Source organism: Sus scrofa, chromosome 15 (assembly GCF_000003025.6).
Source record: "Sus scrofa isolate TJ Tabasco breed Duroc chromosome 15, Sscrofa11.1, whole genome shotgun sequence".
NCBI lineage: Eukaryota > Metazoa > Chordata > Mammalia > Artiodactyla > Suidae > Sus > Sus scrofa.
This window is the reverse complement of record NC_010457.5, coordinates 10873741-10886603: the sequence shown is the minus strand read 5'-3', so window position 1 is coordinate 10886603 and position 12863 is coordinate 10873741. Positions and strand designations below refer to the sequence as shown.

Here is a 12863-nt window from a genome sequence, read left to right as displayed (position 1 = left end):
GTGTCCTTCTTACTTCAGACTTTCTTGATTTACATTTTTTGGTACAGGAGATGCTATATGTTCAAACTACCTGTGTCATCTCCAGTCTCCTCCCTCCTCAATATCATCTTTACTTTAATATCATAACTATATGGCTGATACATAAATCCTAAATGTCATTTATATCATTAGATATATTTGGATTTGGCACCAAAATCAAAGACAACAAAAGCAAAAATAAGCAAATGAGACTATATCCTAAAGAGATTTTGCACAGCAAAGGAAACCATCAACAAAACAAAAAGGCAATCTACCAAATGGGAGAAGATATTTGCAAATGATTTATTTGATAAGGGGTTAACATCCAGAATATATAAGAACCACAGAATTCAATATGAAACAGACAATCTGATTGAAAAATGCACAGAAGCTCTGCATAGACATTTTGCTAAAAAACTCATACAGAATGGCCAACAGACATATGAAAAGGTGCTCAACATCACTAATCATCAGGGAAATGCAAATCAAAACCGCAATGAGATATCATCTCACACCTGTCAGAATGCATATTATCAAAAGACAAGAAACAAGTGCTGGTGGGGATGTGGAGAAAAGGGAACACTTAAGCACCATCGGTGGGCATGTTAATTGGTGCAGTCACTATGGAAAACAGTATGGAAGATCCTTAAAAAATTAAAAATAGAACTACCATATGATCCAACAAATCCACTTCTGGGTATTTACCTAAACAAAACAAAAAGACTAACTTGAAAAGTATACATACACCCTTGTGTTCGTTACAGCACTATTTACAATAGCCAAGAGTATAACCTAAAGGTCTATTGATGGAGGAATGGATACTGAAGAAGGAACTTCTTCAATCAATAAAAGAGATAGAAATCCTGCCATTTGTGATAACATGGATGAACCTTGAAGGCATTACGCTAAGTGAAATAAGTCAGACAGAAAGGCAAATACTATATGATATCACTTATATGTGGAATCTGAAAAAACAAAAACATCAAGTTCATAGATACAGAGAAAAGAATAGACTAACACTCCCATCTCTGGCAATCACTAATGTTGGCTAGAGAGGGAGAGGATGAAATAGGTGAACAAAATCAAAATGTATAAACTTTCAGTTATAAAATAAGTAAGTTATGGGCATGAAATGTACAGCATGGTGGATATAGTTCATAATAGTATATTGTATATTTTCAAATTGCTAATAAAATAGAAAAAAGATGTAAAAATAATATAAGAAAGACAATAACCTAATTTTAATTTGGGTTTAATTATGCTCTTGCTTCTTGGAAGGGCTTATGCTCATGTATTTGTTTCTGGAAACTAAAAAAAAATCATATAACTTGCTAACAGCAACAACAATATAACTCCAAATTAAATGTGGAAAAAATACTTATGTACAGATATATATGTTAAAACATTAAAGACAAAATAGAAATGAACAAATATCAAACTAAATGTTTATAATAGATGAATAATTTGGAACTTTTTTGATATCGCATGTGATTTGAAAATACATAGTTATTAAAAATGAGATTTTATGAGGAATCAAAGATAACAAGGGAATTGCTAATGCTAAGAATAAAAAGAAAGATATCAAATTAAAAATAAAGTATGACATAAAAATGAAGAGGAACCAAAGCTTTCTTAACTTAGAAAAGAATAAAGCACAGACTATGGAGTTAGGCATGCCCACTGAAACCTTGGTTCTGCCTTTGATGATGATACTTAGGACTCTGAGTCAGGTTACTTCACACCCCTGAGCTTCAGTTTCCTCATAGAAAGAAGTAATAAAAGTAATAACTATCTTATTTAATGGGTCTGATGATTAGGAAAAATGTAAAAACTAAATGGCATAGAGTACTTCATCAACAGTGAATGTTTTATTATTGTGGTATTCCACACTTCTGTTGAAATAACTAAAAGAAACAACAGGGAAATGTCTGTTGCTCTGGGAGCTGGTAAAATAGGTGTCAGTTTTTTTGTTCCTGTTTTTCTGCCTTCTGTAACTTACCAGTAATGAGCAAATATTAATTTTATAATATTAAACAAATCTTTAAGCTTTACTTTTACTAACATAACCATAATTTTTATATCATGCACTGTGTGCAAGAGGAGTGGTGCTGCCTAGTAGTACGATGAGTGTGGAGAGAATAGATTTAATAAACTACTCATTTGATTACACCTGAATTATCTGGATAGCTCAACCACATTTCTCTTCTTCAGAGCTGTGATTCAATTTTATTTTATTTTATTTTTTTATTTTTATTTATTTATTTATTTTTGGCACATTATGAAACAGCTTGATGTGGGGTCTTAATTCCCAGATCACTGGCCACAGCAATGAAAGCACCAAGTCCTAACCAGTAGACCACAGGGAACTCTGTGATTCAAATTTTTTTATCAGCATTTTTCATTAAAAAATTGGTATGATTAGAAAAGTATGATATTAAGGCCATTATGAATTATTTACATATAGGAAAATGTCTTAAAACAGTAATGTCACCTAAATTTCAACAAAAGGAAAATTGATATTGACAGGAATGATTGAAACAACTGGTACTTTTTAACATATGACATATATATATAAACACACAACATTTATTATGTATGACACTGTTCTATGAACTTTTCACATAATTACTCATGTTTGCTATGCTTATATTAAACGATGATTAAACTTATGTTTACTAAATTCTATGATGTAGCTATTATTATATCTAATTTACAGATGGGGATACTGAGGTATGAGAGGTTAAATAACCTGCCCAACATCATACAATTAATAAATTGTAGGGATGGGATTTGAACCCAGGCAGTTGGGCTCCCAAGACCATGGTATTACCTATAAGTTCAGCATCCTTGTACTATAAAAAAACATTCAAAATTTAGGTCTAAAATACCCACTATTGCTCCTTATATATTATATAACTTTAATCTTTGATTTGTTTCTTCTTAATCCCATATAGCAACAACATTAGGTGCCAAAAAAATCCGAAATAGATTTTCTTTTTTAAAAGTTCTGCCTAAGTGTCCAATAACTGAACTGGCAATTTACATATACAATGCATAGTTATTTGTACTAGTGTTAAAATTTTTATTAATTCCTGTTTGGAGGATTAGATAACTTCAAAGAATATTTCTAACCTTTATGTTTTAAATTTGTGAAACACGTATTTCAATGCCATAAAAGTATCATGTATTTTTAAAATTTATTATTTTTCATGAACCTCACATTATTATTCAGCAGAAACTAGGAGCATATTATTATTGTATTTGTGTTAAAGCTGAATCTTTTTATGATTTTCATTGCAATTCTATCCTTGGCAATAAAATAGTCAATGCATTACTGCATCTTTTTTTCCCTCCCTAGCACTGAAAGCGTTAATTCACTGAAGCAGATAAACAGGACGGATGATGAGTGTTATATGCTCAGTGATGCTTATAATGGCAAAAAGTAGAATGTTCTCTGATCACTCTCAAAATTGAAAACTGACTGAATTTCAATTAGGAAATATCAAGTTCTCATCATAGGTGACATTTTCTATAAGAATATAAAGGCTAGAATATCTGCCCTAAATTCTAAGACAATATGTTACATTAGATCCATTTAGTAAAAACTTCCTTACTGGATGCAAAATGGAGAAGTCACATATAAGTCATCTTTTGAGTTAAGTAAAGATATCAAGAAAATCTCCCCTCAACCAAATGAGTTACACTGAATGTCTCACTTGCTTTCCATGCATATGAAAATGTCAGGAAATATTGAAAGTATCATGTTTCTCCCCTCATTTTTTGTCTTTATAAAAATTAAAACCAATCCCATAAGTGTTTAATATGCAGTGTTTATAATCAGATATTCCTTTATACTGGAGGAAATTTTTACAGAAAAGTATCTTTGTTATTGTACTAATGGCACATAATGGTTAGAATCATGATTTCTTATTTCAATTTGGCTAAATCCAGTATATTTACTGAATACCTATTAGGCACAAAAATGACTAAACTGTGTTTTTCTCCCTTTAATGTCCTCATGCTTTGCAGGTTTATAGGACGAAAGGAGTCTAGGAGCTAAGGGTAATAGGAAAGGATTAAAATATTGCTCACATAATTTAGTGTGTATAGAAGAAAAAAGAGAATCCCATGTGACAAAGAAGGATCAGTTATAAATGAAAAGTATAACTGAGAAAATGAGCGGATTTGGGAAGAGAACTAGCTTCAAAAAGAGTAAGTCAAAAAGAGGGCAGGAAGATTTTACAGATAACATTTTGGTAGGAGCAATAGTATTGAGGGTAAATGAAGAACAAGTATTGAAGCAAAGTAAAGATAAACATAGCATTTTTCAACCATAGAGGTGAGTATTTTTAGTCAAGTCTAAAGGAAGACAATAAAACATGAATTTAAAAAAAGGTTTGAAGTATGGTTCATAAGACCAGAAATTTCATGGAAGTGGAAAATTTGTTTATTCTACATTGAACAAGAAAGAAAAGGAGAAAATATATCCTTTATAGAAAGTGTCATGTGAATTTTTTATGCCTCAAATAAAAATATGCTAATGATTATGGGAACATTATTTGTACTGGAATGAGGCTTCCATAGGTTAGGACATGTGTCATGATGGGGAAGAGATAGGCAAGGGGTATAAAAGGATGAGGGATGTTATGCCGAACAGCCATGGTATCCCACGGAAGGAAGGAAGGAAGGAAGGAAGGAAGGAAGGAAGGAAAGAAAGAAAGAAAGAAAGAAAGAAAGAAAGAAAGAAAGAAAGAAAGAAAGAAAGAAAGAAAGAAAGAAAGAAAGAAAGAGGAAGGAAGGAAGGAAGGAAGGAAGGAAGGAGAAAGGAAGAAAGGAAGAAAAAGAAATGTGAGGCTTAGAATTAAGAAAATTTGGAGTTCCCGTCGTGGTGCAGTGGTTGGCGAATCCGACTAGGAACCATGAGGTTGCAGGTTCGGTCCCTGCCCTTGCTCAGTGGGTTGACGATCCGGTGCTGCCGTGAGCTGTGGTGTGGGTTGCAGACGCGGCTCAGATCCCGCGTGGCTGTGGCTCTGGCGTGGGCCGGTGGCTGCAGCTCCGATTCAACCCCTAGCCTGGGAACCTCCATGTGCAGCGGGAGCGAAAGAATTAAGAGCATCTGACAAGGATTTAGTGGGAGAAATGAAATCGCAAAACCAAGGTAGAGATTATTATTGACCAAAATGTGGAATATGTGGTGATGAGTAGCACACATATCCACGTGAACCAACATTTCTTAAAATAGGAAAGTTAAACGCGGATGGTTTATCTTTTATGATGCACCATCCCCTCACCTCCCGATATTCTGCAGTGACCATTTGGGGCCAGCCTGAATGTGTCCTTGGTATCTTCCTCTAATTTACTGATCATATTTAGGTAATAGATTCCAAATCTGAAGACCTTCCACAGCTTTCCAAGTATCTCTCATTGAGGCAACCACAGTGACTAAAACTTTGGAGACTAGAATAATACCCTTTACTTCTAAGATTTCTCTATTTCTTTCTAAAATAAATTAAAAGGAAAAGAAAAAAAATCCTGAGCTAATTAAAAAAAAAAATCTGGAACCACTTCCATCACATACTACCTAAAATATTAATAACTGTTAAACTTATAAAGTTATTTTACAGTTTGAATGTTAATGTTATAGGATTAAGGTGAAAATACTTTTGATAGTTAACTCATAATAAGCACTTACCCTGGGGCTGACGACTGGGATGATATATCTGAAGGTCAAATGGCTGTGCACTGGTTTTCTGAATCACACTGACATTCTGCCCTGTCCACTTATTGGCTTTTGACAATGTGTTGGTCCTCCAGTCTGTCCAATAGACATCACTCCCATACAGAGACACAGCAAAGGGATGAGAAAGATACTCATGACCTCGGATAATTTCTATCATGTCTGTTCCATCATAGAGGGCTGAATAAATGGCATCTGACCTACAGAAAAGTAAATATAGCAGTAGTATATCAAAACTTATTCAAATAGTTCTGATGATGTGACAATACTATTTAGATAAATAACAGGAAATTTTTTTTTTCTTTTTATGAACACACCTGAGGTATCTATACGTTTCTGGACAGGAGTCGAATTAGAGCTGCAGATGCAGGCCTACACCACAGCTACAGCAACGCCAGATCTGATCCACATCTGTGATTTACATCACAGCTTGTGGCAATACTGGACCCTCAACCCACTGAGGCCAGGGAAGGAACCATCCTCCTCACAGAGACAATGTCAGGTCCTGAACCCCCTGAGCTACAACAGGAACTCCCAGATAAAAGTTGAATAAAAATATTTTTATGTGCCTGTATCCATTTTGTAGAAAGATTTTTTAAAAGCCATCATAACAAAGGCAAACGAAAATCAGCATCAATTTCAATGTGTGAATATAGGATACATGCATGTTGGGACACACTTTGATTCTGTGACTATTATCAGAGGAAGGTAACAGATACAGAAAAAAAAAAAGTCATTTTTAAACCTGGCATCTGTCCAAACGATCCTTTTCTCAAAGTGGTCCACGGTGAGCCCGTTAGGCCAAGCTCCAGTTTTCATGTCTTTGTAGATGGTTTTTCTCCCAGCACCACTCATGGAGGCAGATTCAATGCGAGGAAAATTGGCATCCCAATCTGTCCAGAAAAGAATTCTGAAGAAAAAGAAATAATGCTATTGCTTTAGTCATTCATTTCACAAATATTTACTGAGTGCCCACTATATGCTAGGCACTGGCTAGGTAAACCATTGCAAGAAAAACAGATGCATTATGTACCCTTGTGGGACTTAGAGTTCAATGGAGGAGATAGACTAAATAAACACATAAGTATATAATTACAGCTTCTGAAATTTGTTCAAGAATAATTTTGTTATGAGTGATCTACATAGAGAAGGTGATCAGGGGGAAAAAAAGCACTTTGAAGAGTGATTATTTACACTGAATCTGAAAGATGAGGAGCACAGTATAAAGAGCATGGAAAATAAATGACAAATACCCTAGTGGGGGAAAGGCCCTAGTGGGGGAGAGTGGGTGCTTTAAGGAACAGAAATAAGTCAATGTATCAGAAGGGTGACAGTGAGGAGGAAAGAGGAAGAAGATGAAGTTGAAGAGGGTGATCTTATGGATCTTGTAGGAGAAAGCAATTATTTGGGATTCTATTCCAAGGGAATAAGATGAACACATAACCAGGGGAGAATCAGGCTATCATCTACAGATAGATTACAGTGAGGCAGGAGTATGGGGACATCAGGAGGTTATTTTAATGAACCAGGCAAAGATGGTAGTGGTTTGTAATATAGTAGAAGAGAAATGAATGGGTACAAGGACTGGTTTGGAAGAAGAACTAGCTGCCAGGGCTGATGACTGGAGGTAGGTAATGAGGCAGAGAATAGAATCATAAGTGCTCAAAATTTTCTTGTTTTGGCATACTCAGAGGAATGGTGTACAGGGAATCCATCAAGTGAAATGGGACAAATGAAAGAGAAACAGATTTGAAGAGCTGAGAATTGAGATTGGATGGGAGTGGATAGTAATCAAAAGCTGAGTTTGATTTTTTTGGACCTTGAGATTTTAAGACATAAAAAAGGAGATTTCTAGGAAGCTATGCAGTATGCCAGGGTGAAATTCAGAGAAAGTGGCAAATCTGGCAGCATGAATTTGAAAGTATTCAGCATGGAGATGGTATTTAGAGTCACATCAATAGAACGGATCGTATGACAGAGGATGCAGGAGGAAAACAGAAGAATATCATATACTTAAGACATATACACACATGTAATTGTTATAATACATTTTTTACTAGATTCCATAGTTATTGTACTTGTAAAGCTTCAAATTCATGATATGTCAAGAATACCACAAAATAGGCATCAAATATTTCATGCTGTGCATTGGATTTTTTAGGCTATTAGGTAATGGCTAGTTTATGTTTAATTGACAATAACCTACTGCCAATGCATGTTTCTATAGTGTATACAATATTGTTAGACAACAATTCCATAACCATTACAATTAGCTAATTTTTTGAGTGCTTACTATATGCTAAATGCTATTTTCAGTGCCTTGTTTAGATTATCTCATCTAATCTATCATGAGGCCATGACTAAAATATCCATGTTTTACAGATGAAAAAACAATCTTCAAGAAGTTAAATTACTTGACCAGGTTACAGGGTTAGTAAGTAGCGGGTGGATATGAGAAACCAATAGCTTCACTTCTGTTCTCATGCTTTTAACATCCAATTTTTTTTTGTTTGTTTTGTTTTTGCAGGCCACATGCATAGCATATGGAGGTTTCCAGGCTAGGGGTCTAATTGGAGCTGTTGCTGCTGGCCTGTGTCAGAGCCACAGCAATGCCAGATCTGAGCTGCATCTGTGACTTACACCACAGCTCACGGCAACGCTGAATCCTTAACTCACTGGGCAAAGCCAGGGATCAAACCAGCACCCTCATGGTTACTAGTCGGATTTGTTTCCGCTGCTCCACTACAGGAACTCCAAAATCCAACTTTTTAATGTCATGTCACTGAATGAAATAAAAAGGGTAAAAATGTGGTATGGGAACATGGCTGGTAATCATTAAATGGTAGTTGCTTTCTCCACCCTGGTAGTAGGACCAGCCCAATGGGTAGCATTGAGATTTGGGAAGAAAGGATGGAAAGAACTGGAGAGACAGTGACAGTCCAATAAATTTTGCTATTGTCAGTTCTGACAACATTTTGGTGAAAAATGGTAAAGTTATTGTTAAAAATAACTGTTTTCATTATAATTGTATGTAGTTTTGCTATTTTACAATTCTTTTCTTAAGTGATCCTTAGGTATATGAATTTGGTAGATCGTCTTGGAAAAATGAAATAATCCTCTAGAAAAAATTCAAAATGCAATTCAACATTCTTTCTTTTCTAAAAAAAAATATATCTAAGGAAATGTAGAGTGATATAGATTTAAGTATTCATTATGACTTCAGTTTTTGAGATGTATATGGTTTCTTATAGGATATAGGAAGTTCAGATATGAAATTATCAGAATGTAATATAAAACATTATATAATAAATTTAGTAAGTACATGTGCTAAAAGTATATGGTGGGCAAGGAAGGAAGATAATGACTTTCTTGTTAAGAATTTAGGTCCTCAAATGGATCCTTTAACCATTAAATAGTGTCTTTCTTTGTCTTTCTTTATGGCCTTCGTTTTAAAGTCTATTTTGTCTGATATGAATATTGCAACTCCTGCTTTCCTGTCTTGTGCATTGGCATGAAATATCTTTTCCCATCCCCTCACTTTCCATCTATATGTGTCCTTTGCTCTAAGGTGGGTTTCTTGTAGACAGCAGATTGAAGGTTTTTGCTTTTTCATCCAGTCTGCCACTCTGTGTCTTTTGATTGGCACATTCAGTTCATTGACATTTAAGGTGATTATTGATAGATACATATTTATTGCCATTTTAAACCTTGTTTTCCAGTCGATTCTATGATTCTCTTTTCTTCTTTTTTGGGTTGGATGGTTTCCATTTATTTTATGCTTGAGTACTTTTCAGTTTTTGTGAATGTAATGTTCAGTTTTGATTTGGAGTTTCCCTGTTTTTTAAGCATGTTAAGCCCTTCCTATATCTGCTTGCTTTTGCCTTATAGTCATATAGGCTCAAACACATCATTAAAATTTAAAAAAATCTATATTTTCTTATTTTCCTTCCTTATATTGTATGATTTTGACATCCTTTTTTTAAATATCTTCATGTTTAGATCATATACAGGCTTATTTAAATGACTGCTTTCCAATTGTGGCTTCCTCCATCCTAATTCTTCTCTTTCTCTTTTCTCTCTCTCTCTCTCTCTTTTTTTTAATTTAGAGAAGCCCATTCAGTATTTCTTTTAGAATGGGTTTAGTATTGCTGTACTCTTTTAGCTTTTGTTTGTTGGAGAAATTCTTTATTTCCCCTTCTATTTTAAATGATATTCTTGTTGGGTAGAGTATTCTAGGTTGTAAATTTTTTTTCTTTCAGACAACCTAGAAGAAATGGACAACTATCTAAAGACTTACAGCCTGCCAAAACTGGATCAAGAAGAAATAGATCAACTGAACAGACCGATCACTTGAAATGAAATTGAATATGTCATAAATGAACTCCCTACAAATAAAAGTCCAGGACCAGATGGCTTCACAGGTGAATTCTACAACTCAATGAAACTAGAACACACGCTCACACCACGCATGAAAATAAACTCAAAATGGCTGAAAGACTAAATATCGACAAGACACCATCAAACTCCTAGAAGAGAACATAGGCAATGCATTCTCTGACATCAACCTCACAAATGTTTTCTCAGGCCAGTCTCCCAAAAGCAATAGAAATAAAAGCAAAAATAAACCAGTGGGACCTAATCACACTGACAAGCATCTGCACAGCAAAGGAAACCAAAAAGAAAACCAAAAGACAACTTACAGAATGGGAGTAAATAGTTTCTAATGATGCAACTGAGAAGGGTTTAATCTCTAATTTATGCAAGCAACTTATACATCTCAACAGCAAAAAAGCCAACAACCCAATGGAAAAATGGGCAAAAGACCTGAATAGACATTTCTGCACGGAAAATATACAGATGGCCAACAAGCACATGAAAAAATGCTCACCATCCCTGATTATTAGAGACATGCAAATCAAATCTACCACGAGATAGCACCTCCCACCATTCAGAATGGCCATCATTAATAAGTCTCCAAATAACAAATGCTGGAGAGGGTGTGGAGAAAAGGGAACCCTCCTGCACTGTTGGTGGGAATGTAAGCTGGTGCAGCCACTATGGAGAACACTATGGTGGTACCTTACATAGAACTACCATTTGACCCAGCAATCCCACTATTGGCATATATCCAGACAAAACTTTCCTTGAAAAGGGCACATGCACCCGCATGTTCATTGCAGCAGTGTTAACAATAGCCAAGACATGGAAACAACCCAAATGTTCACTGGCAGAGGATTGGATTAGGAAGATGTGATATATATACAGAGTGGAATACTACTCAGCCATAAAAAGAACAAAATAATGCCATTTGCAGCAATGTGGATGGGACTAGAGACTTTTATCTTCAGTGAAGTAAGTCAGAAAGAGAGAGACAAATACCATATGATATCACTTACATATGGAATCTAATATATGGCACAAATGAACATTTCCACAGAAAAGAAAATCATGGACTTGGAGAATAGACTTGTGGTTGCCAAGGGAGAGGGGAAGGAATTGGGATGGATTGGTAGCTTAGGGTTAATAGAAGCAAACTATTGCTTTTGGAATAGTTTAGCAATGAGATCCTGCTCTGTGGCACTGGGAACTATGTCTATCAGTTATGATGGAACATATAATGTGAGAAAATATAATGGGTACATGTATGTGTAACTGGGTCACCATGCAGTATGGTAGAAAAAAATTCTAATGGGGAAATAATAATTTTTAAAAAAGAATAATAATAATTAAAAAAAGAATTTATGTTCTTATACAACTTAACATAAAAAATGTTATTAAATAATTGTGTCAATGTTGAATAGTAGCAATGTATATGTGTTTGTCTCAGATAACCTTGGAATTGACTTTGGGATCTGTCATTAACTCCAGCATATTTAATGTAAGACTCCATTTGCTCATTTGGAAATGAAAACTATAATAATACCACTTGTTATGAGTATTAAATGAAGTAATGGATGTAAATAATTTAGGACACGACATGGTTAGCACATAGAAAGCATTTGTATCTGCACAAGCATTACTCCGATATTCATAGAGAATATTTTTTCAAAACACAATTTCAGCGTTATCCAAAACTATTTAAAAAATGGAGAGAAAAATAGATGCAAAAACATACATATACACCTTACACTAACCAGGATGACCATCATCAAAAAGTCTACATACAAATGCTGGAAAGGGTATAAAGAAAAAGGAACCCTATTACACTGTTGGTGGAACCCTATTATACTGTTGGTAGGAATGTAAATTGGTGCAATCACTGTGGAAAACAGTATGGAGATTCCTCAGAAAACGAAAAATAGAATACCATTTGATCCAGCAATCCTACTCCTGGGCATCTATCCAGAGAAACCATGACTCAAAAAGATATATGTACTCCAATGTTCATTGCAGCACTATATGCAATAGCCAAGACATGGAAACAACCTAAATGCCCACTTACAGAAGAGTGGATAAAGAAATGTGGTACATAATATACACAATGGAATATTACTCAGCCATTAAAGGAAAGAAATAATGGCATTTGCAGCAACAAATGCTTGACCTAGAAATTATCATGCTAAGCGAAGTTATTCAGTCAGACACCAACATCATATGCTATCACCTACATGAGGAACCTAAAAAAAGGACACAATGAACTTCTTTGCAGAACAGATACTGACTCACAGACTTTGAAAAACTTATGATTTCCAAATGAGATAGGTTGGGGGGTGGGGGGATGCACTAGGGGTTTGGGACAGAAATATTATAAATTTGGGTTGTGATGATTGTTGTATAACTATAAATGTATTAAATTCATTGAGTGATTAAAAAAACACATATACAGAGAAAGAGAGAGGGACAGACAAAGAGAGATTGAGAATTAATACTAAGGTCAATGTTTAAATGTTACAACAGCACCTATGTGAAAGTAGATAAGTTTTATAAAGCAGTATGAATCAAAGCCATGAGGAAAAAATTCAGAGGAGTAGATCATAGGTATAAGTTTATCTCACAGAATGTGTCTCAAAAATGAGTTTATATTAAAAAATTAGTGTTTTTTTCATGGGCAACTTTCAGAGTTTCCATGACTCTGAAAGTGGGAACATATTCACGAAAATAATATCTA

At 34.8% G+C, this 12863-nt stretch overlaps 1 protein-coding gene across 1 annotated transcript in view; it reads right to left on the bottom strand.

Moving 5' to 3' along the window:
• LRP1B (LDL receptor related protein 1B) overlaps positions 1–12863 on the bottom strand; it is a 1887165-nt gene that overhangs the window by 613366 nt on the left and 1260936 nt on the right. The window contains 2 exon segments of the mRNA XM_021076285.1: positions 5711–5955; positions 6501–6665. Of these exon segments, the coding sequence (XP_020931944.1) occupies positions 5711–5955; positions 6501–6665 (410 nt within the window).